This window comes from Lathyrus oleraceus, chromosome 6, assembly GCF_024323335.1.
Source record: "Lathyrus oleraceus cultivar Zhongwan6 chromosome 6, CAAS_Psat_ZW6_1.0, whole genome shotgun sequence".
NCBI lineage: Eukaryota > Viridiplantae > Streptophyta > Magnoliopsida > Fabales > Fabaceae > Lathyrus > Lathyrus oleraceus.
Window position 1 is genome coordinate 44100299 of NC_066584.1, and position 26035 is coordinate 44126333.

Consider the following 26035-nt stretch of genomic DNA (forward strand, 5'->3'; position numbering starts at 1 on the left):
ATTCTAGATTACTCTCATCCATTTGTTTCCCCATAACCATCATAGAAGTGGTATTCAATGATGGTGTTGTCTGAGGGATATAACCTATCCCTCATAGTCGACCCATATTATTAATGGTCGACGCAGATGCATTCTGATGGTTATACAATGGCGTTGTTGCCACTGCATTGTCACTATACTTGGACATGTTAGTATGAAAGTCAACCATCATCAGCGTTGGTATGCCTTAAAGGTAATCCATATTATTGATTGGCATAGAAAAACCAAACAAAGGCCTTACGACCGTAGGGTTAAATAGGGCATTTTCTGAGTGTGATGGGGGAGTTATCCCTTGTGACGACACCGATACAATTGGCATTAATGACATTGTCGAAACAGTTATCCTAACAGTTGTTGATACAATCGCATCCTCAACTGTCGACATGACTGATTGTTCTACCATGTTCTAGGGATTACTCTGTGCACTAGTATTGTCTACATAAATGCACGTCATTTTTGGCAAAGACTTTCCACTCCTTAAACACATGCAAACAACCCATAAATGCTCATGAATGTAAAGTAAATTTTAGAGTATACGTATCCAAACTAGAAAATTTAGCACGGGGCCCATTGGGCGTACCAATTTGTTTACGCTGAAATTTCGTAAACAACTACTAGTCTCTTAATTAAAGGTTGCATGCAAGATCGACTAGTGAATCCTAGGACACTGTGCTAATATTCTTAACTTATAATTTTCTTTTAAGAAAGGACGCTACTTCGACTCAGTCGAAATAATCATAGTGGCAATGTGAAAATATAGTTTCGATAGGAATAAAGCAGATTGTTGCAGTAAAGCAAAAGCGAAAAAAAAGACTGAAAAATATGTAAACGAAAGTAGTTAGACTGGAAAAGTAAATTGAATTGAAAGACTTTTGTATTAAAGTAAAGATTTGATATTTTATGGTTCACACATTCTCTCAATGAAGACTATTTTATATTAACGTTGATACTTTGAGTGTACGTGAGATTCTGTAGTAAAATGAATACCCTCAATTCTACAAATAAAATCCATATATATATACTAGTAAGACATAACTGCTCTCAACGTTTAGATCTTTAGCTTTTGCCACGTAGAAGCATGCATGACTCTCATTTTGCATTTCCTCCACGTGTCATTTCAGAATTAAACTCAAAAAGCAGTTATCATTATCGAACGTGATATATGCGCGTCCAAATAACCGCTTTCTCGACGCATTTGCTGCGGTTGAAATGTTTCCACAGTATTCCAAAAATACTAAATCCAAATTTCTCCTCGTTTGAGACCTAAAACTACATACAAGTTATCACAAATCCAACATGTCTTTAACTTTAACTTGTTTGCAGAGGCATTTTCCTCTATCAAAAATCCTAGTTAACTCTCACACTTGTAGGAAAGATTGTTGCAGTTCAAGTGTGCGTGAGATTGTTGGGGTTCAAGTGTGAGTATGAGTCCCACATCAAATGAAAAAATGAATGTTAGAAAACATTATAAATAAGAAGACCCATAGACCCAATGCCTTAAGATTTTGGATATATATATATATATATATATATATATATATATATATATATATATATATATATATAATTTAAGTACGGTAAATACTAAGGTAAATGTGTATCCGTATTATTTCTCTATATGTATTTTTTGTGGGTAATATGAGTATAATTGCCAATTCTAAGTGGATTCGAAAATGCGACTTAAAGAGGTGTAACTATAATGTTTAGGTCTATGATTAACAAAAGAAATCTAATCCTTTTCGCTCTAGGTTGGGCATATGGTTATTTTTCTGCGTTTGCTATTTAATTATTTTCCAGTCCAAAAAAACACCCGTTTCGTTATTCACAGTAACAATAACAACCATAATCATGACGGCTACCTCCACCGAAACCCCTCTAACAAACTAAACTCCGCCGCACCTCCTCTTCTCCGCGGCTCACTTCCGGGGTGCAACAACCGCCACTTCCCGGTAGCAGCTTCCGCGAAAATGGAATCCTCAAAAAATCAATACGAATCCCTCTCTTCCATTGATGAAGATGATTCTACGTCTAACAAGTGCACCAATTTCTACGATATTTATGGCCCCGAGGTATATATATCTTAATAGAATACATATTCTTTGATTTTTTCTATTTAGTTTAATTTATTGCCAACGTTATTTGGAAATTAATTCCCCTTTTTGTTCTTTTTGTGTGTTTAGAAAGTGAATGCAATTTTGTGTGTCTCTTCATGTATTTAACTGGAGTTGTTTACTCTCTTATTGCAGGCTAAAGCGGATGTTGTTTTCAAGTCACCGGAAGAAGATAGATCAACTCTGAATCTCTCTGTAGGTTCTTACCAACACTGTGTTATTTGAATTTTTAATTTGTAATATTCATGACTTTGGCATTTTACAGGACATTCAAGGACTTGTAACTTGGGTTCTCGGTGAAGGATTCATGCCATCATGGGTTTTTATCAAGGTACCAATCATTTTCTTTCTAATTGTTTAGTTCTAGTACTTGCTGAATTTTAAGTTTAGCTCATTGGGTGGGGTTAGCTCTTGTCTGCGTTGCATAGGTACGGGCACGCACCCGAAACCAGTACTGGTATGATGAGTACGGAATACACCATTTAAAAAAAAATTAAGATACGGGTACGATAGCGTAATATTTTTAAAATACACTTATAAAAATAACAAGTGAATTATATTGTTCAAATGTCAACAAAACATCAAAATTAAAAAAAAAAATTATTCAAAAAAAAGTTAATGTCTATGCAATAACATAAAAAAATTACACTTTAAAAGTGTCGAATGTCAATAATATATGGAATCATGACTGCTTATCAAGATTTTCCTCTCCAACATCATTAAAAAGAACGACTTCTAATATAGGCTTATCGAGAGAAAGATTAACAACTTCAAGAATACACGCTCCATCAAATTGATCTTATTCATCTCGAAAAAGAGAAATACTTATCAATAAAATAAAAAAAATCTAATTTTGGTCCACTAAAAAACGCTTGAAATTGTACCATCCAAAAAAAAAGTCGGGTTCGCGTGCCAAACACGTACCGGTGCGCGTACCAACTTAAAAAGAAAAAGAATGGTATGGGCTTACCGTTTGTGTACCGTACGCGTACCAGTCCCAATACCTACCTACCTGGTACTAGTACTTTGCCTAGAATGGCGTACCCATGCTTCACATTGTCTTGTTAGGAGCCTTAAAGAAGGGTAGAAGATCTATGTGAAGGGTAGAAAACCTTGCTTAAAAGGCTTACGATCCCATTCGGTAGATGATTTTCAAAGAACAGTTATAAGCACCTTCCAATTTTAGTAGAATTACTTAAACTTGTAAAGGAATTTCCCATCCTTCTTACCAAATAAGAATGACAGTGTAGATAGTGCGCATTCTCAATAGCAAACCTCTGTTCCACTCGTAGTGAGACTATATATTTTATTGTTGTACTGTACTGTACTATATTTCATAGTAAAACGTTCCATATCTTCATTCTTTCGAGATTTTCTGAATTACAGACTATGCAACCTAGTGGTATTGTGCTTATTATAATTTTGGGGAATCTTAACAGGCTTTGCCATGATTTATCTGACATGCCTAGGTTTTTTGTTGATGTAAGAAAAATAAGTCTTCTTAATCTTTATACTTTTTAAAGTGAAGTTATGTGTGTCTTTAAATTTAGAAAAAAGTTAGACAATGTTGATAAGCTTTAAGTTAAATACGAGTTAGTTAATCAATCCCTAAATGAAGTCACGATTCTTGTTGTCAGAGTATAAGTTACTCCAATGTAATATTTAAGGACATTATAAGATACTATTTTATATTCTAATAGTCTCCCTCAAGCTAAAGCTTACTAAGCTCTATCCTTTACAAGAAAACAATGTATTGCTCCACAACAAATAAATAAAAGGATGGAAAGGCAACTAAGGGACACGGGTGAAGTCGGAGAAAATTTGATAGAGTCACAGGTCCTAAAGTTTGGAAGGTATACGTGAGAAAAAATAGAAAGTAGGGACCACTGCTGATGTGGCATTAGCGTCTGAATGAGGGGAGTCGTGTAATTACATTTTCTGTTATAAAAATAGTGGAAGAGTGGGGGTAAGGGGCAGGGAGAAGTTTGTTTTGCATTCTGTTCGGCAGAGAGTGTATTTCTCTGTGGAGCATTTTGCTCTGTGGGTAGTTAGGGAGAGTTTTCCCTTTCTACTGTTTTCTACTTCCTCATCAATATTAGACAAGCATTTCTACCAATTGAATTGTTTCTGTTACTGTTTTATTACACTGGATTTTCTGGTTTCTATCAAAATTGCTATAAAGATAGTCTAGCCAGGAATGATCATCAACCTTAGAGAAAGTTTCACATTGGATGTGATATGGTCTGAAAATGAGTTTATAAGTGAGTGATATTTCTCATCTTACAATCCGGCTTTGTAGGGTTGATCTTAGAATTTGGGTTGAGCCTAACTCATCCCTACAAAACCGTCTTATAAGGTGAGGATTGCCTCCACTTATAAACACAACACAAGCCATATCTCTAAGCAATTTGGAACTAAATTCACCCCTTCAAATCCAACACAATGAAGGTGTTGGGGACTGCAATGAGGCAAGCCAAATGCTGCAATTAAGGCGACTGGGGGCGGACCACAATTAAGGCGGAAATTCCAACACCTCCCTTCACGCTTGGGCCTCAATGAGCCCGAAGCATGGACGACGCGGGAAGCCCAACAATGGATCTAGGATAGACTCCGATACCATCTTGGAATTTGGGTTGGGCATAACTCATCCCTGCAAAACCGGCTTGTAAGGTGAGGATTGCCTCCACTTAGAAACACAAAACATGCCATATCTCTAAGCAATGTGAGACTAAATTCACCCCTTCAAATCCAACACAATGAAGGTGTTGGGAGCTGCAATGAAGGCGAGACAAATGCCACAATTAAGGCGACTATGGGTGGACCGCAATTAAGGCGGAAATTCCAACAGTTGAGATAGGCTAAATCCAAATCCATCAATAGAAAATAGTGTTAGACCATCAAATTAGACCCGTACGGCATATCAAATATTTTTTTTTACTACAATCACTAATACAACACTCTCATGATTTGCAGAATAAACCTCTTATTCACAAAGTGGTTATGCTCTATATGCCAGGCCTGGATGCAGCTTTGTACTTGTCACTGTCCAGAACGCTTCCTAATCTAAAAAAATCGTGTGGCAAACCAAGACCAGTCCTTGCTCTCAGGTCTGTTGAAAATGCATTCAGTTGTTTTTTCCTTCAAAACGTTGTGTCTCTGCACTAAACTTCTTTTCCATTTGGTTAGCTGTGTATCAGATAATATGCAGACAATAGACGCACTACTAACATGCAGGCAGAAAAGAAAAAGGGACCTAACTGGTTCAGTTACACCAAAATCTACTCAGACATCACAACAAGGTCTGTAGAATAATTTTCTTGAATTTTGGATTCATTTTTAGATCACCTTCTATGTACTTTAACTAAAATAATATTACAACCTGTCAGTGCAAATGCAAGTAAACGCCATTGCATCGTTTTCAATTTTAAAGCAATAAGTTAATAACAATATGAATTTGGTCTCTGTATGAAACATGTGACGTCTTTGTGCAGAAGAAGGCTGTAGTGCTACGCTCAATCTATCATTCACGGAGCTTACTGAAGACATACCTTTCCCTGTTACATACTATACACTAACAGAGAAAGATCTGGATGAGAATGGATATCCTGTTAATAAGCCAGGTGATTTTAATTCTTCTACCCAATTTTATGTTAATCTTTATGGCCAGTTGCATACTAAACGGTTTTTATTGCCAATTTTGTACAGGTTTTCTTTCTACTCTTCCCGCTCCTCCGGGGTCTCCTTTTCATGAGATGTTAGCAGTTGATTGTGAGATGGTAAATCAATCACTATCTCTTTGGTTTAATAAAATTACTGTTGATGATAAAATTGATGAACTTTCATTGTTTTGTCAGTAAGAGGGAGTGGACTAATATGTTTAGGGGAATATGCTAATATTATGATATTCCTGCTTTAAAGTGTTTGCTTATGAGTGAGAGTAACCTTTTTAAATTGGCTGACCGCGTGTCATAATCTTAGTGGGATAATATAGGGGTTTCTTTCAATTTCTCAATGTGAAAAATGAATTAATAATGACTAAAATCATACAATGACAACTTTCAATTTCTCATTAACCCAGATTTTATTGAACACAGTATTTTTAATAACTTTAATCTCTCTATATGTACAAATTTAGTTATGGAAATTTTATTTGGTATTCTATAGTTTTGATGTAATGTTTGTCAATCTCGTTCTCTTTCTTTTTGGTTTTTTTATTTGTCTTGTTTTTATGCATAGTGCATAACAGGTGAGGGGTTTGAGCTGACAAGGGTTACTCTCGTGGATGTCAAAGGACAGGTACACACCAATTTTCGTTTTGAACATTTTTCTGTAGAATGTAGGAAAATATTACTGACCTTAGTATGAATAGCTATTTTTTAAAAAAGAAATTCAAAAAATAAAAAATTATTATCACTAATCAAGTTTGAATGTTATGTTAGTTTCGATGTGTTTATATTCATTGGATTATGTATAAAATTGAATGTCATTTTTTACTTGTGCATTTTGAACTTGAAAGTTGTAGTCTGAGCACTCCCCATCATGAAAGGAACTATATAAGGTGTGGACTGCCCTCCACGTATAAATTTATTTTTAGGTCTTATCTCTCATCTAATGTGGGACACTTCACACAGTTACATGCCTAGGACTGGACGTTTGAAGTGTGACCCAAGTGCGTCGACAGCAGGTGGCTCAAAATATCTTGGATATGCTCTGATTATATATTAGGCCTTACTCATCCTCACTTCCCACCACTTATAAACTCATTTTCATGCCTTATCTCATCAAATGTAGAACTCTCAATACTAAGATCAGACTGATCTTTACATGTGGCGTCTTCTATATGACGGTTTATCATTTAACCGGCTACTGTGTGCTGTCTCTCTCAAGCCATAGTAACTTCCATATTGGCAGTTGCATAGTCAGGTTCCGCAACATCATCACACTTCACTTCTATTCCCTTTGGCAGGGAAACTTAGAAAAAAAATTATAACTAGAAGCTTATGAAGATTAATGAAAAGTTCAATATAACTGTCCTGCCAAACTTAAGAAGGGATTGCAAAGGCTGCAGCAGACCATCCGCAGAGGAAGCTGTGTATTTTATAGCCTTTAACAAACATCACAGACCTGCACAGACTCTTTTGTAGCAGTACTAAATCCATTTTAAGTCCATGGCTCTGTTTTGGGCGTCTTTTATTCTGTCTGACCATCCGCAGAGGAAGCTGTGTATTTTATAGCCTTTAACAAACATCACAGACCTGCACAGACTCTTTTGTAGCAGTACTAAATCCATTTTAAGTCCATGGCTCTGTTTTGGGCGTCTTTTATTCTGTCTGACATACAAGTTTAAGAACTTTATTAACCATTTTACAATTTGAGACTCAACTCATCAAAATTGGGAACATTGACTTGCAATGTTATAATTTTTCCAGTTATATTCAATCATTAGTTTTTTTTTTTATCTTTTCAGGTTTTGTTAGATAAATTGGTTAAACCTTCAAATCCTATCATTGATTACAATACAAGGTGAGCTGTTTTCTTCCAATTTTACCCCCACTTTGAGTTATGTGTGTGCTGGGTGAATTTTACACTTTAAATGTTTCTCTATATGATTGTTTTATGTATGAAAGGAAAGCGAAAAGATAACGATGAGAATAAAAAATTCTAAAATAGAAAAGCAAGGGAAAATTGGAAAGTTTTTTTCCCTATGGTCTACTTTTTTGTTTAACTTGAACAAAATTTGCCGGATGTCATGCAGATATAGTGGAATAACTGCTGAGATGTTAGATGAGGTGACAACAAGTCTGATTGACATTCAGGTTTGTGCAATTGACTTGATCTGTTTCTGGAACAAATAGTTGTTAGTGCTGAGCTATTTCAGTTGAAACTATATTTTTTGCTGACATAACCACAATTCCTTCCCATGTTCAGAGAGAGTTTCAGAAACTGGTTTACCAAGAAACTATTCTTGTTGGGCATTCTTTGGAAAATGATTTATTAGCATTGAAGATATCACATGACTTGATCATTGACACGGCAGTATTATACAAACACCCCCGAGGGTCTTCCCATAAATCTGCTCTTCGGTTTCTTACCAGAAGATTTCTTTCAAGAGAGATACAGCAATCAGGGAATGGACATGACAGCATTGAAGATGCTAGAGCTACCATGGAATTGGCAGTATTGAAGATCAGAAATGGCAAGTAACTCTTCTACATGCATTATTTCTGCAAGCTTTGTATGAATGTTACTTAACTAATTACGGTTTTCTGTACATGCATATGCAGTTTTAATATAATAATATTCTGTTGGACTTTCCGCCTTAATTGCGGTCCTCCCCTAGTCGCCTTAATTGCGCCTCTTTGGCTTGCCTCATTGCAGCCCCCAACTCCTTCATTGTGTTGGTTTTGAAGGGGTGGATTTAGTCCCACATTGCTTAGAGATATGACATATGTTGTGTTTATAAGTGGGAGCAATCCTCACCTTACAAGCCGGTTTTGTAGCGATGAGTTAGGCCCAATCCAAATTCTGAGATGATATCAGAGCCTATCCTAGATCCATTGTTGGACTTTCCGCATCGTCCACGCTTCGGGCTCATTGAGGCCCAAGCGTGAGGGGGCGTGATGGACTTTCCGCCTTAATTGCGGTCCGACCCTAGTCGCCTTAATTGCGGTCCACACCTTCATTGTGTTGGCTTTGAAGGGGTGAATTTAGTCCCACATTGCTTAGAGATATGGCCTGTGTTGTGTTTATAAGTGGGGACAATCCTCACCTTACAAGCCGGTTTTATAGGGATGAGTTAGGCCCAATCCAAATTCTGAGATATTCTAATTCTGATTTTGTTTTTTTTATTTGGACTCAAACAGATCATCGAGTACAGAGCTGTTACCATTCATATGTATATTTTATTTTATTTATTGACAAAATTTGTGTTCATTATTTCATCTTTCATATCAATTGGTTTTTGTTTGCCTTTACTTTAAAAGCAGATTACTTTTTGCTATAAATTCAGAGTGAATATCATCGATGCATATTTGTGAGGTGTATTTATGAACTGACGTTTTTATTAATTCCAAGAGGTGGTGCCACATGCATGATTTTTGCAGATGATATAGGCCTTGTTAGATAATCAAGAGATAGAATGTGAGAATGGTGAATATAAAATTTGGAAGCACATGGCTTACGCCTGATTTGGATTAATACAAGTATTCTTAAATGTGTGTTTATTGGGAGGCATAGTCATTTCGGCTATAGATATGAAAATTGGAGTCATGATTAAAGTATTTTTGGTCCATCGTACAAATGATAGCTCAATAAGGGGAGCAACCAAAGTATTCAAATATGGTGGATAGAATTGAAATTGAAGAATGTTTTTGGTGTAATTTGTGATAGAAAAGTACTACCCAACTCTAAAGGAAAATATGTACAACTCAGATGTTGTATTGTATAGGACTAAGTGATTGGCCATTTGGCTGTACAAAACCGAATTACTGTGCCTCCCATGTAGATAGCTCATTTGGCGGGCTAAGGAACATCGAAGGAAAGATAGGGTTCAAACTCTGCAGACTAACATAACTACTAACTTACTAAGATTTACCTATTAAAAAAAACAAAAGGCAATACAAAGCCAACAAGGAAACAAGTTGTAATGCTGTGATGGTATTATGGATGAGTATTCACGAGACAATAGAAATGGTTTGGAATGTGTGAGGAAGATCCATAGAAGCGATCATAAGTGGGTAGATCATATGGAAGATAGTCCAGTAGTTTGATGTTGAAAGAGATCAAGGAAAACTAAGGGTTGGTTTTGATTTAAATGGTTTGTCAGTATACATGATTGATGAAAGGATATTTTAGCGTCATCTGCAGTTTTTCTGTTGAAACCTATCTTTTTTTGTGTGCATATATTATGACTTTTTAATTTCTTCTTACTCAAGTATCGATGATCATTTGCTTCTTTCATTTTTCTTTCTTCATTATCGAAGAAAATGGTAAAGGAACTAGGAATCTTTAAAAATTAGAAAGTTTTTTTATGATGAAAAAGATGTAGAAAAGTCAAAAGATTTTGTGTCACAAGGGAAGCAAGTCTTGGGTGCAATTAAATTTCTGTTTTTCATCATTCCTGCCTAATTTCAAATCTTTTAGCTTATCCAATTCCTTATTTTGGAGTTACTAACACTTACTTAGTTTTAAATATTTTCTGTCATTTATAGTTGTCTTGTTTTTATTAATAGAAATGCATGTTCTTATAGTCCATCCATATCACATAACCATGTGTGTGATATATAAGTGATATTTTCTTACTCTTTTTGCATCTTATCAGTCACCATTTTGAACTACCCTTTTAGGTTAACATGCTTCAGTAAATTACCTTTGAGGAAACCGTATTCCATACGTTTATGCTTTACCGTGCTTGTCAATCACTGTGGTTTCACTATCTTATATATGATGGACAATTTTGTACTGAAGTACATGATTCATGTATGACTAAAAACTTTTAGAATGCAGGGAAAGTATTATTTTAATTTTTGTTTATTTATTGTTTATATATGTTTCAGTATTATCCCTATATATTCACATGGTTTGCCACGTTGTTAGCATAACTGTTATGACATGCTCTTGGCATTTACTCTTGAAACAGGGCCTGACTTTGGTGCTCCTCCATCCTTTATGCGCAAAAAGCTCCTTTCCATTTTGAGTGAGTCTGGCAAAAATTCTTCAATGATTGATGACATATCCATTGTAAAACGATTTGCCTCGGAGTCCTCTAATGCAATTCCAGTGATATCTGATGAAGAAGCACTTGCAAAAACCATCAAGGAGGTAACAAATGTCTTATTGCTATGATCTTGTTTTGATATTCAACTTTATTGAGCGTCTATCATATAAGTGTTAATATATAAGCTGTTTCTATATAATTGAAGATACAATGAAGTCAAATAATTTTTATATAAGCTATAAGCTCTATTCATAAGTTATTGTGTAGAGCTTATGGAAATATCATTGTATTCATAAGTTATTATGTAGAGTTTATGGGAAATATCATCAGTTGTTTTCGTAAGCTCTTCCAAGCAGTCTCACAAGCAAGGTTGTTAAACTTGAGACTTTAAGTCAACTCGTTTTGGCTAGGTGGATTCGACTCGTTCGAACAATTTTACCTCATTAAAATAATATTGAAATTAATATATACATGATATTATACTTAATCTAATATCATAAATTCATCAATATTTCAAAATTTCAACTTAATAATGAAGCAAAAGTATACCAAATTACCATAATAAAGTGTTATAATCATGAACTTGTATCAAACTACATAACTTAAGTATCTACAATTGTTAAAACTTAAAACAAACCAAAAAAACGACTTAAATAAATGAAATTTCACAAAGCAACAAACATATTGAGGGATAATAGATGTCTCTCACAACAACACTAAACACGTGAGTTTACATTGTAAAGCTGATATACATTAAAACACATAAACAACTAAATCAAATATCTATAAATATTGATCAAAATTTTATATTTCAAGGTCAAAGCAATTTAAAATCGTAAACTAGTAAAGTTGAGAGTTTATTATTTTATCTGAGCTTACTTGAACTCGTATAAGAGTTTGCAAAAAAGAGGGTTTACATGCGAGTTAATTCGTTTTAATAACCTAAAATCATAAACTCGTAATAGTTTAAACAATAACTCCCGAGTTAACAATCTTGCTAACAAGTGTTTATGTCTGAAGAGTAGATAAGCTCAAATAAGTCAATCCAAACAAGTTCTATATTCGTAAGTGTTTTTATTTTTGAGTATCAGTTACAAATGGTCCTTATTTGTTTCTTTGCCATATTTGTTTCAGTTGAATAATGAAAAGGTGCATTTCATCTGGACTCAGTTTTCAGAGTTAGACTCATACTTGAAGAAACAAGCTGAGGATTCAGATAGCTTGAATAAAAAAATTGCAGAGATGATTGCATTACATACATGTCAGAAGAATAATTCAAACGGGAAAGGCCTCAAGCCGAATATATCTTCTGAAGTGAAGGAAATTGTTACTCGCATGGATAATAAAATTCATAAACTGTATAAGTCATTACCAACAAATGCTATGATGATAGTTTGCACCGGTCATGGAGACACAGCAGTTGTTCGCAGGTAAGATAGGCATGCCTTTTTACGTCCAATTATTCTATGTTTGTTTTGTTTTTACTGCTATACCTTATTCACATTACAGTAACCTCGGACTAAGTTGAGGACGTGCTATATGTGGGCGCGTGCACACACACACACCGTTTATTAGAGTTTCATTTGAGCTATCCGCAATCCATAGAAGTTAATCCAAGAGTCTAATTAAATTGTAATCCTTACCTACAATAATTGAGATTTAAATTTACAATTCGATGTAATTATACAAGAGGATTCGGCTAATTCATTTTCAATCAGTAGAGATCTTGAACTTGCAAAGCTAGGGTTTTACTTTTCAAACATGTTTATGATGATTTGGATGAAAGTTTTTTTAACCCTTTTTTCCCCTTCTTTTTCAAAGGTTGAGGAAAATGCTTATGGAGGAGGGTGAAAGTAATTTTGGTCGTGAGAAGATTTTGGAAAGCTTGCAAGAGTTTCAAGCTAGAGCTGAAGTAGCCTTGTGTTTTGTAGGTGTAAAACACTGATTATAGAAGAATTTGAAATGAACTTAAAGCTGATTTTTATAAATTATAACCTGTGGCGATTGGCCGTATTTTTTTATTACGTTCTAAATGTAAATATTTGTTAGGTCACATGGCAAGAACTCTAATGTGTTTGACAATATCCTGAAAATTTTGAAGATCGGAGTCCTTAAGCGTTGTACTTGATTCTGCTTATTTTTTCTGAAATTATTCATTGTTTTAGTCATTCGCATTTGTGGCGATGAATATTTTTCCCTTCATACCAGATTTACAATTGTTCTTCAAATTAAACTTGTTTATGGTCATACATTGATTTTTACTACTTAGTAAATAATTTTCAATTGCAAAAAGTAAGTTTTCTTCCGTACAACTTGGAAAGCAACATCAAGCATTGTCCCATATTAAATGGAGTTCACTATACGGGTTAACTTTTGTCATTTGAGATTTTTTAAAATAATTTTTCTTATAGTTTTCTTTAGGTCTTTCTCTTCTATTTGTTTCATTTTTCAATTTGATTCACTTTCATTTTATAGGTTTTCTGTCCAAATCATCTAAATTTATCTTCAACCATCTTATCTTTTTATAGGTGATATGTTAACATTATAATACTTTTATTTAAATTCAATTCTATTTAGTCTTATCACGCATCCAACGCAACATCTTCATTTATGTTATAATCTTTATTCCCGTGTTGATTCTTAATCGTCTAATATTATATCTCGTATAATATTGTAGGTCTTATTGTAGTCCGATAAAATTCTCTCTTCTTTATAATCATCTAATTTGAACTTGTTAGTTTACATTCCCTTTGATTTTTCTATCATTTGGTATCATGTATCCAAGATATTTAAACAGTGTGAATTGATGATATTGTCTCCATTCACCTATAGGATAGTAAAACTTTTTCTTTTGTTAAATTTTTTATATACTCCGTTTTTCTTTTGCCTAGGCGAAAATCACGTGTTTCTAAAGTTTTTCTTCAAGTCTCCAATCTCTCATTTAAATCTTCCTTCGACTCTCTAAGTAGAGTTATACCATCTACAAAAAAACATGCATCTCAACAAATCATTAGTTGGTTCAGGGGAGGACCACGGTTTGATCCCCGACAATTGCGATCGGGAGAAGGCTGGAACCACTTGATGTCAGAATTGACTCTAAACTGGAATAGTTGGTTAGTGGATCGGATACTAGTGGTGAAAACAAAAAAAAACATGCATTTCAGTGTTACCACTTGGATGTGTTCTGAGGGCAGGGGTTTAGGGTTGAACTTTAATGCAAACCTATTGTAATAGAGAAATCTTCTCTCTCTTTATCATGTGTTTGTGTATTAATCGATATCCCTTCATACATATTTTGGATAACTCAAATATATGCACTTCTAACATTTTCTTCTCTAGGACTTTGTACAAAATCTCTCTAGACCACTCTATCATATGCCTTATTCAAGTCAATAAAATTAAGTGCGAGTCTTGTTGATCCATTCGATACTGCTCCATCATACGTTGTAGCAGATAAATCACTTTCAAGATCGACCTTACAAGTATAAAATCAAATTGATTCTCAGTGACTTGAGTCTATTTTCTCAGTCTCCGTTCTTACTCTTTCGCATAACTTCACTGTATGACTCATAATTTTAATCCCCCAGTAATTTGCACAATTTTGTATATCTCTCTTGTTCTTATTATATATTGGAACTAAAATGCTTCTTCTTCATTCATCTGACATTTACTTTGACCTCATAATTTTATTAAAGAGTTTGGTGAGCCACATAATACATCTATCTTTAAGAAATTTTTACACTTCAATATGTATGTGTTCTGGCCCAGCCGCCGCCTTACTGTTACTCATTATTTTCAACTCTTACTTTATTCTTGTTTCTCCCTCATTGGTCTCTAAATATTAATATAATTCGTCAAAATCTTGGATTCTCTCTTCACTCACCACCTTCTTGATTTCATTCTTATACTTTTTTTAATTTTGATATTTTTACATCTAAACCATTCTTTAAAACAATCTTTTTTTACTCTATCTTTACTAAAAAATCTTTCATTCCACTACTAGATATGTGACACTCCCTTGTGACTTTGTCTCTTTCCTCTCTCGTTGATCTAAGGATCAACGACTTAACATTCACATTATTTTATAATTGAATCATATTATAGAAGTTTGACAAGATTTTATATTAACTATCAATTACTTAGCACAACTTTTTTTTATCCAGACTTAGAACCGACCATGCATAGGAAAGTTAACAAACGCAAGATTTTTCATTCAACTTGTGAGTATAAAAAAAAATTGAGTTGTATTGGTGAGTACGTTTAATCTTGTATTTTTATATATAAATTTCTAAGAACCAATTTTAAGAATAAGAAAAAAAATATATGATAAGAAAAAAGTAATTAAATCTATATAATTTATTTATTTTTTAAAATTATTATCAGTATCGCCGTGTCAATGTTGGTGATATATTCGGCGTGTCCGTGCTTCATTCAATAAAACAGGTTGATAAGCCATTTAATCTCATATTTGAGAAAATGCTAACAAGATTGATGTCTAATAAGTTTCTCCTACATTGAACACATCAATTAGTAACGTACAATTTTTAAACTTCAATTATGATCCAATAAGAACAAATATATTCTTATTTCTTCAATGATTATCTATGAATCGTGTGTCTTCACATGAACAACTTAAGCTTCTTCATTGATCATAAAAAAAATCTTAAATTGTATACAAACATACATATGGTAAGAACTTATCTGATAAACATAACTACCACATGCTACTAGTTAGCTCTTTATGTGAACGAGTTACTCAAAAGAAGAAATGCAAAATTATGGTAACAAGCAAACAACAATTTAATTACAAACCTAAGCATAACTGTTTTATGTTGTAATATACTACAATGTCTCATGGACCACAAACTAAACACATACATAGACTAAACAAGCAACCTATAACAAAAATGAGTAAACAATCATTTAATCCCTAAATGTGAAGCCATGTCACTAAGTATGTATTTTGTCAGTAATTTTATGAACTAAATTGACTAACGAAAGACACATCAGAGAATCAAACTAATTAACAACAGAAGACACATCCGAGAGACCAAACGGCCTAACGAAAGACACATTCGAGTGTGTTTTTCTAATTTTGAAAATTTACGGATTATAGTGACATCGGCTCACACGTTAAAGGATTCAAATGTCTATTTTCATGTTCACTTCCATGCTGAAGCAACAATCAAGTTTTTGTCCTCCCACCCAAAATGAAGTGCTCCCATTTCCTCTTTTATCTTGTACTTGTCACAGTACTGCCTAATGAGTTCCCGAATTGCTTCTTCCACATTTGTACTCATTGGTGATGAAGTGAAGCCAGCCATTCTCATTCTCGCTCTCCATTTTCCAGCAACTTCGTATCGTTCTATTCTCTCTTCGCCCTCGCACGCGATGATGTTGACAATGTCCCTTGCCAAGCATTGCCTTTCAACATTCACCCTATCTTGGCTCTCTCTTGGAAGAGTGGCGTCGAGTGACTCAAACACAGCAGAGTAGTAATTGTAGGCTTCGACGAATCTAGGGAGAAACGGGGAAGTGTTTGTGTTCACGTCTTGTTCCACGACGGTTACAAGTTTTGGTTTGAGGCTCTTGACCATGCGAAGAAGCTGGTCTCGTTCGTTTACTGTTGATACACTTTCGTCGCGCATGTGATGAAGCTGGAACGCAAAGTTCACCACGATTGCTTCCCCGGGCCGACAGTTCAGCATTGATGGAGTAACAATTGAAGAACTTGATGCTACGGCTCGAAACTCAAATGGCAATCCGAGTACTTCTGCAAGCTTTTCAAGCCTTTGTCCTATGATACTTAGGCCTCCAACAGATCGTTGCACGGATTCAGGATCGTCAACACCGGTCAATCTCACAAAAGGCGGCTTACCTGGCCTAGAAGCAAGTGTTTGTATTAGGGTTATATATTGGCTTCCTTGGTTGATGTCGAAATCTATTATGTGAACCTTCTTATCATCTTTAATAGCCTCAGCAATAGCACCATTTGCTGCGATAAATCCAAATTTAAAACACGGGCACACCTCGAATAGGATCTGCATTGATGCTAGACGGTCGGAAGAAGGAGGTTCCTTGCATTTCAAAGCTTTATAAATGCATTTTCCAGACGAAGCCAAACGAGCCGCAAGCCCTTCAACCATGTAGGCCGCAATTCTTTCTGAAGGATCTCCATTAATCGAAACCATCTGCCTTAGATCATCTATCATAGCCGAGGCTTTTCCTTCATTTCCTTCTGAAAGTGCACAAGCACATTCATAAAGTAATTGCTTCGGCGTCCGGGGAGAGATTTGTGATATTTCTTTGGTGCAACTGCTGGTACTAAGATTCGAATCTGATGACAAGGATTCCTTTGGCGAGTCATGATGTGACATGTTCTGAACGAGATTGGCACACTCAGCAAAGTCGGGATCAATGTCCATGCTTTGTACAGTTCTAAACATGTTTTCGTCATCATCGTCGTCATCATCATTATTGTCACTAAGCAACGCTCTCTCCAATTCTTGCAGCTTCAATCGCATTTCACCATCAAACTCAAAGCAATCCGGGCTCTCGTTTTCCAATAAATCTGATTCAAAGTTCGACTGATAGGCATCATGAAGCCTTGTCGATGAAACATAAGTATCAAACGGGTTATCAGTGACCACAGAAGTTCCAGAACTAGCTCTGATCTGGTAAGAATCACAATCAGCATGAATTGAATTTCCCGATACACCAGAACTCGACGGTTCTATCAGTTCTTCCGTAGGTGAATCAAGGAAGTACTTTTCATAACTCTCACTCGAGTAAGACTCATTCATGTACATGCTTCTGTGCTTATCAGGAACGAAATTATGGGAGGACAAACCAGGTGCAACATCTGTTCCCTTTAACGAGTACAGTTTGGCATTCCTGTACGACGCATCAGCCAACTCCGACGATATAATCAACGACATAGTTTCACTTCTACTCAATCAGCTCACATAAAATTTCAGTCTGTACACAAAACAAGAAAATCAGTCACGAAAACGCTATAAATTCTGCAATCCATTACGCAATTTTTTTCACGCCTTAAAGAAATAGCTCACCGATGAAATCTAGTTGAATCTTGTAGGACACCTTTGCTGAAATAAGATAAACAAAAGCAGAAGAACACATTAGAAGATGCTTTCTGTTAGAAAAACCGAACTAAATTTGTCCCTGCTTGATCCATAAATCAGCACTAAGATTTTGAACAAACTCAAGTAGTAACTATAATAACGTAAAGAGAGTTTAAAACCAAACATCCTTTTTGATCAAATTTAATTGTAAGCTTTGGTCAAACATTAATGAACATAGTTGACAAAAGATCCATCTTAACACAGCAAAGAACATGATAATATTATTCCAAAAACATCTTTTTTTGTAATCATAAGCCAGAAAAAACACATAAATAAACCTCTTGCTATGAAAAAACACAACTGAAGTTAAAAAAACAAAACATTTTTTGGAGATAATACCCATGACCATGTTTTTTTATTTAGCATAAGAAGAATCTGGAACACGCTAACAACGTTATTACAAGACAAAACAAAAAGATTAAAACCAAAAAAACATGAACATATATTGTTCAAAATTACAATTCAAACAAAAAAAAAGCAAAAATCAAGAAAAAATTGAAGAGTAAAAAGCAGTTAAGAAAAAGTAAGATAGGTGTAGAAATTTTTGTATGCACCTGATGCAACTAGAAATGAAGAATTGAAGCAATTTAGTTGAGGTGTTAACCTGAAAATTGATTGAAATAGGAAAAAGAAGAGAAACTGAGGTAAAGCTTTTGACCAAGTGATAGAGATTATATCAAGGAAAACTCTTAAAACTGGTTCATATATTAATAATTTTTTTTGTTTGTTTGGTGAAAATCAACGAATCATATAAAATTAATTAAATATATGAGGAGCGTTTCGGAAACGATACATAGATAGATATTGAAAGAATATAAAATTGTACTTATCTAGTCTTTTGAGGAAATGTAGATTTTTTAAATAAAAAAATCCTTTTAAAAAAAAAATTAAACTAATCATTTTTAAAATATAAAAAATTCATCACCAAGAGGATGCGTTATTGTCTATGGTGCATGCTCTTATTTTTTTGGACTAAGTTGCTATAGTCTATAGCGCATGGTCAAGTATCATGTCATGCATGTATCTTTCAAGAGCATGCACCATTACGAGTGGTTACGGTGTTGTTTTAGTTATTTTGTTAAAATTATTTTAACAACAAAGTAATTATAGATAAAATATTTAATAAAAAATAAATTATAATATTATTTTATCAAATATAATTACACAACGATTGGAGAGAGATTTAATGACCCACTCGATCGTAACGTCCATCGGTTTCACACCCCGGCGCATTCGCTTGCCTTCGAAGTCTCACGATTTTTCCGAGGTGTTTGGGGTCTCCTAGTATTCACCTGAGCCAAAGGTGGTTGATGTTAGGTTCTTGAGATATTAGTGTCATCTAACAAATCTTCGATCATATCTTCCCAGTAGTCAGCACTACCGTAATTGAGTTTCGCGCCCATGTTGTCGTAGTTGGATCGTGTTGGTTATGTTACATGTGGGCGGACTAGTTGGTTGAATTGTGACATTTAATCATTTTGGAAACATATTAATGGTTCTTATGGTGTTTGAAAGACATATATTGGTTGAATGCTTTGGCGATGTGATGTTTGAGTGCTTTGGTGGTGTGATATTTGAGTGTACATTAGTTGGGTGCTATGGTAGGATGAGGTGAAATCATATGTCTCATCGGTGATATAATAAGATGTGGTGGTGGCATATGGTTGTTGGTGGTATAGGCAGGGCCGGCCTTTCACAGGCGCAACAGGCCCTATGGAACTGGGCCCCAAAATTTTGGGGGCCTATTTTTTTTTTTTTAAATCTAATTAATATGAAAAAATTTAAAATATATATTATTTAAAAAGATATTATTAGTTTAAACAATACTTTGAATTTTTAGTGTATTTTTTTATTATTAAATTATATATATATTTTAGATTTAGGCCTATTTATTAAATTAAAACAGGGCCTCCAGATTGATTGGGCCGGCCCTGGGTATAGGTCATGCTCTTTATTTTGTGTTTGGGTGTGTGACATGAATTAGTTGTGGAGTGTATTTGATATGGTAATGTTATGGGGTTGGTTGTTGGGTTTGGGTAGGTTGAGAATGTTATTGGGTTTGGTAATGTTGTGGGGTTGGTTGTTGGGTTTGGGTAGGTTGAGAATGTTATTGGGTTTGGTAATGTTGTGGGGTTGGTTGTTGGGCGAGAGTTGGTTGTTGGGTGTATGATGACGAAGCTCGTTGGGTGTGGGTCGATCAAATACATTGGGTTAGACACACACTGTGTCGTTGTAACCGACATATACCAATTTATATAATTTTGAGTTGGTCTAGCATCCTGCATGATATGTTCATTTATGATTTGTTGATGTCGTTGCTTCCATTGATGACACACCTCAATTAGCAAGGATTCGTCATTGAAGGTGAGTACAATAATCTCACATATTATTACATAATACAATTATACCCCATCGTACAAAAATGCATGGATAGCTAGAACTAACGCGGTTGAACGAGTATTTGGAAATTGAGAGGATTTGTACAAAGAACTTCCATAATACCTGGTGGCACTTAAACATTATGCTCTGGGGACTGTTGCAATTTGGAGAACCTACCTACATATACCCCATACATGACTTGTGTTAGTGGAAATAGAATATTCCACCGACTCTTTTGGGCTTATGAACCATGCATCAAAGGTTTTGAGTTCTACAAACCTATCATTAAAAAACTGGTGGAACATGGTTATATGGGAAATATAAAGGAATGCTACTCATGCCAGTGGCACAAAATGACAACATCAACATTTTTCCAATCACCTTCGCTCTGGTTGAAGGGGAGACTGCTGGTGGATGAAGTTCTTTTTCTTTAAAAAATCACCAATTACACGTTGCTCCAAAACCTAACTTATGATTGATTTTAGACATACATCCATCTATTGAGAGTGCATACAAAAACCTTGATAATGACTGACAAGATCCTCTTTCTACGCATGTCTAATGCATTAGACACATTACTTAAAATTTCATACGGAAGATCAAAGACACGCTTCAGAAGAAGGTTGTGAACACATGGTATGCATTAACAAAACCTTCGTTCAAACACTACCACGAAAAGATCAGATTGACAAATGCAGATGCAGTAAGGTGGATCGATAATATTCTAGTGGTGAAAGCAACCTATTTTAGTTTAGGGTTACTGTTTGAGATCAGACGTTCAAAATGAAGTTCAGTGTTATAATCATGGTAGTTGTTCAGTGAAACTTCTATGAAATTTACTAAGGAGGAAGCTGTCAGAGCTAACTCACATGTGGTCACTGTGTTTGACCGTCGTAAAGGCTGGTTCAATACAGATGATGCAATAAACTACAATGAGGGGAGGCCAATGGGATACTATTGGGTCGAACTAAATAAAGGTTGGCGCGATTACGGAAAGTTTCAAGCCTTCTATATGCCTTGCTCCTATGTCATATCGACATGTTCATATTTTCCACACGACCCTTCTAACCTAATATTTTCCGTTTACAAAGTTATAAAGTTATGCAATGTGTACATTAATAGATTTTCGGTGGTAGCAAATGATGATTATTGACCTGCATATCAAAGGGACATAATTTGATACAATGAAAATATGTGAAGAAAGAAAAAGGGGCGCCCTAACAACATGCGTATCCGAACCTAAATGGATGTGACGAACAAAATGGTGAGATTATGTAGTTCATGCCGTCAGCCCGGACACAATTGTACAAATTGTCCTAATGTTGGAGTAAACTCCATAACATAATTAAATAATCCATTTTTAGTCTTCTTTTTATATGTAATTCATTTTATGTAACAATTTAATTTGATATTGAAAGCAACGTTCTTTTCATAAAGATCACAACATTTGATTACAACAATTTAAACAACAATACAAAAAACAAATAAAATGACTAAACAACATATCTATGCGATTACAACCACCAGGATAATTGCATTTGAACTATGCATCATAATACAACAATCATTGTCAGTTTTAACTGACTCCCAGATATGATGTTCTCCATTGTTGTTGAACACCATAACAAGCCTTTCAATTCTTCTAATCTTTCACCATATCCAATGTCTCCATCGGAGGATTTACTGCCGAATAAATCAAATTAGCATTTCTCTGGTAATATAAGACGATATTTTGAAGAAAATTGAATGAGAGAATTAAAAGATGGATGGAAAATGGTGGGGAGGGAATGACCTATATATATATATATATATATATATATATATATATATATATATATATATAATATATATATATATATATATATATATATATATTATATATATATATATAAAACATAGTAGCCATTAGCAATGGCGCATGCTCCTAAAGAATGCATGTATGCGCCACAGACAGTGGCATGACACATGACCATGCGCCACAAGCTATGGAACCTTAGTCCAAGAAATGAGTGCATGTGCCACAGGAAGTGGTGCATCCTCTTGGTGGCGATTTTTTTTTTAAACATGGTTCGTTTGCTATTTTTTCTGAAAAAGTGATTATTTGAAGTTTTTTATTTTTAAAAAAATGGTTATTTAAAAAAAATCCAGTAATGTGGTTTTTATAGGATAAATCAAATTATATAATATAAAATTTATTTAATGATAATTTTGAAGAATTTTTTAAAATAAAAGGATTTTGTAGAAATTTTATCAAATTTAAATTTAGAGAATTTTAAATATTATTTATAAATTAAGAATTTGGATTTTTTTTCTTTATAAATGCAATATGAATTTCAAATTAATTTTGTTAGAATATGTAATTCATTGTTTACCAAATGCAATGTTAATTTCAGGTTAATTTTGTTAGAATATGTAATTCATTGTTTACTAAATGCAATATGAATTTCAAGTTAATTTTGTTAGAATATGTAATTTGTTATTTTGTGAAAAAGATTGAATTTGACATAGGTGTGTTCAACCTAGTCGAAGTAGTGACTTTAGTAGAAGTTAGTTGTACTCGACAGGGTCAAATACAACATGCAGTTTCCAGATTGTGTAAGTATGCATTCAACTGAGTTGAATGCTGCATCTTATAAGCTTGTATGTTTGTTGCCTATATATAGGTAACTAGTAAATTGCAATAAGCAACAACTTCACTTTAATAAAATTCCCTCTTCAAATATAGTCTCTCTCTCTCTCTCTCTCTCCTCTCTCTTCTCTCTCTCTCTCTCTCTCTCTCTCTCTCTCTCTCTCTCTCTCTCTCTCTCTCTTTCTCTCTCTTTTCTTCTTCTTCTTCTTCTTCTTCTTCTTCTTCTTCTTCATTCTTGAAAACCCTAATTGTTCCAACAAATTGGTATCAATAAGCCCGGTTGTAATATCGAGAGAATATGTAATGGAAAATGGCAACATAATATCAACGCAATTTCCAGCGAATCTACTAATTTTGAAAGGGAATAACTATGAGAGGTAGACTGCACAAACTAAGGTCATCTTTAGGTTCAATATATGGCTAAAATCGTGAATGATGGAGTACCTGCATTAGAAGCGAATGCAAATGATGTTCAAAAGGTTGCACACATGGAATAAAGAAAGAAAGATGGAAAAACTTTATTCTTGATTCATCAATGTGTGGATCCTAACGTGTTTGAAAAGATTATTGAAGAAGAAACGTCCAAAGGAGCGTGAGATAAATTAAAGAACTTGTACAGTGAAGATGAAAAACTGAAGAGAGTGAAGTCGCAAACACTATTAAAGCAACTTGAGATAAGACATGAAATATGATGACTCGGTTACTGATTTCTTCTCAAGATTAGTGTTACTCGTGAACCAGGTGAAGGCATGTGGTGAATAGATGAATAATTTGCAGAAGATTGAGAGAGTGATAAGATCTCTGACTGTAAATTTTGATTATATTGTAGTGTTTGTTGAAGAGTCCAAGAACCTAGTTGGGATGGAGTTAGAAGAACTTCAAGCTTCATTAGAGGCTCATGAGATGAGGCTGAAGTAAAGGAACTCAAAAAGGGAGAAGGTGGTTGAACAGACATTACAATCAAGATTCATCAAGAAGTATGGAAATGAAAAGGAGAAGTGGAGAAAGAATCTTGCAAGTTATGAGAATTCAAGCAAGAATTCAAAGAATCACTCTGATTCAACCAACAAAGTCATGGTCAACAAGTATATAGGGAAGAAAGTTGACATGAAGGAGGTGCAGTGCTATAACCGTCAATGATTTGGTCATTATGCTTGAGATTATCAAAGAAAGAAGGAATCAAGAGTAAAATATAATGACAAAGTGAAATATGCACATGCTTGATGAAATAACTTTGATGATATGCTACTCATGGAAAATACTCACTCGAATAATGAACAAACGAATATGTGGTACCTGGATTCAAGATGCAGTAACCACACAAATGGTAATAAGAATTGGTTGACTAAGTTAGATGAACCATTCAAGAAAGTGATCATGTTTGCAGATGGCAGACATGTCACATCAAGTGGAAATGGAAACATAGATGTGGTGAGAAAAGATGGTAAGAAGGCACATATTATAGGTACCTTTGATGACAAGTAATTTGATAAGCATATGTCAATTACTCGCTAAAGGGTGTAACATGAAGGTGGAAGAAAATATGATGAAGGTGTATAATGGTGAAGGAAGAATTATTATGAAGGCACCATTGTCAGATAACAAAACCTTCAAAGTATAGTTCAACATGGTTGATCATCAATGTCTTGTTTAAACTGTTGTTTAGACAAGAATTGGCTATGGCATCACATGTATGGACACCTAAACTTCAAAGGTCTATGTATGCTCAACTAGAAGAAGATGATGTATGTCTTACCTCAAGTGAAAGAACCAAGTCAAGTGTGTGAGTAATGTTGCAAAGAAAATCAGGCTAGGAAGGAATTCAAACATGACTTGTCCATGAAGTCGAGAGAAAAATAGGAGCTTGTTCACTCTGATGTGTGTGGACCTTTTAAAGTAAGGTCGAATGAAGTTAATTGTTAATTCTTAACTTTCATAGATGAATTCACTAGATATATGTGGACTTATCTTATTGCAAGGAAGTGTGAGGTATTCATACAGTTCAAGAAGTTTAAGTTGCATGTCGAGAAACAAAGTGGATGCAAGTTAAAGAAACTGAAAACTAACAGTGGATGTGAATACACCTCTAGAGAATTTTCAAGATTTTGCAATGAGGAAGGTATAGAGCATGAGGTCATTGCAGTTTATACACCTCAACAAAATGTTATAACATAGAGGAGAAATAGAAGTATACTGAACATGACCAGGAGTGTGTTGAAAGTTAAAGAAATGCCCAAGAGATTTTGGGGTGAAGCAGCTTCAATGACAATATACATTCTAAACAGATGTCCAACCAAGAAGATAATCGAGGATACACCTTATGAGGCTTGGACATGACTAAAGCCAAATGTTAGTCATCTTAGAGTTTTTGGATCAATGTGTTTCAGGCATGTTCCTGAACAATTGAGGAAAAGGCTAGATGATCGAAGTCAAGCTAGAGTGCTCATAGGTTATCATTCGACTAGTGCATACAACTATTATTCACCAAATGATGATAAGCTAGTGATCAATATGAATGTTTTGGTGGACGAAAGAAAACGGTGGAATTGCATTCAGGGGTCAATTCGACATGAGCAAGATGTAACCGAAATTGTGCTTGAAGAAGATCAATAAAATGAAGTCACAACCAATTGAAATGAAGAACCACCTAAAAAGAATGTTAGAAATATACTAGAACGAGAACTAAGTCGACAAGGCTAGCTGGATGTGATAGATTTCTAGATCAAGCAGACGACTCAAATGGTGACTTCATAGAAGAATTAATGATGATGGTTGGATCAGTACCAATTGAATTGGATCAAGCCATGAATGATTCAAATTGGTTGGCAGTCATGCAAGAAGAACTCAGGGCAAACGAGAAGAATAAAACACGGGAGCTTGTCAAAAAGTCAATCAAGAAGCCAATTAATGTGAAATGGGTCTACAAGTTGAAGTTGAGACCAAATGGTGAAATTGTCAAGCATAAGGCAAGACTAGTGGTAAGAGCTTTTTTTTTGCAAAAACCTGGTATTAACTTCGA

At 34.6% G+C, this 26035-nt stretch overlaps 2 protein-coding genes across 3 annotated transcripts; one reads left to right on the top strand and one right to left on the bottom strand.

Annotated features, from left to right (window-relative positions):
- Positions 1-1683: 1683 nt before the first annotated feature.
- Positions 1684-13034, top strand: LOC127092022 (small RNA degrading nuclease 5). Its single transcript, XM_051030796.1, has 14 exons — positions 1684-2108; positions 2286-2345; positions 2416-2481; positions 5124-5257; positions 5337-5449; positions 5642-5770; positions 5856-5926; positions 6387-6446; positions 7618-7673; positions 7906-7966; positions 8079-8346; positions 10789-10970; positions 12001-12296; positions 12688-13034. The coding sequence occupies exons 1-14, from the start codon at positions 1797-1799 to the stop codon at positions 12809-12811; spliced, it is 1932 nt and encodes a 643-aa protein (XP_050886753.1). The 5' UTR covers positions 1684-1796; the 3' UTR covers positions 12812-13034.
- Positions 13035-15648: 2614 nt separating this feature from the next.
- On the bottom strand, positions 15649-18782 carry LOC127091724 (scarecrow-like protein 1). Of its 2 annotated transcripts, none has more exons than XM_051030407.1 (3): positions 18613-18782; positions 17937-17972; positions 15649-17844 (listed from the first exon to the last, which is right to left on the bottom strand). In XM_051030407.1, exon 3 carries the CDS (start codon positions 17802-17804, stop codon positions 16029-16031), a length of 1776 nt encoding a protein of 591 aa, XP_050886364.1. In that variant the 5' UTR covers positions 17805-17844; positions 17937-17972; positions 18613-18782; the 3' UTR covers positions 15649-16028. The 2 variants fall into 2 exon arrangements, with proteins under 2 accessions (XP_050886364.1, XP_050886363.1); XM_051030406.1 differs by having other exon boundaries at positions 18563-18725.
- Positions 18783-26035: the final 7253 nt, after the last annotated feature.

Bases quoted from the DNA above. Each gene is read 5' to 3' on its own strand.
- LOC127092022 (XM_051030796.1), top strand. From the start codon at position 1,797: ATGGTTATTTTTCTGCGTTTGCTATTTAATTATTTTCCAGTCCAAAAA. The intron at 2,346-2,415 runs GTAGGTTCTTAC...GGCATTTTACAG, and splicing joins GATCAACTCTGAATCTCTCT to GACATTCAAGGACTTGTAAC. The intron at 5,927-6,386 runs GTAAATCAATCA...TTTTATGCATAG, and splicing joins TAGCAGTTGATTGTGAGATG to TGCATAACAGGTGAGGGGTT.
- LOC127091724 (XM_051030407.1), bottom strand. From the start codon at position 17,804: ATGTCGTTGATTATATCGTCGGAGTTGGCTGATGCGTCGTACAGGAAT.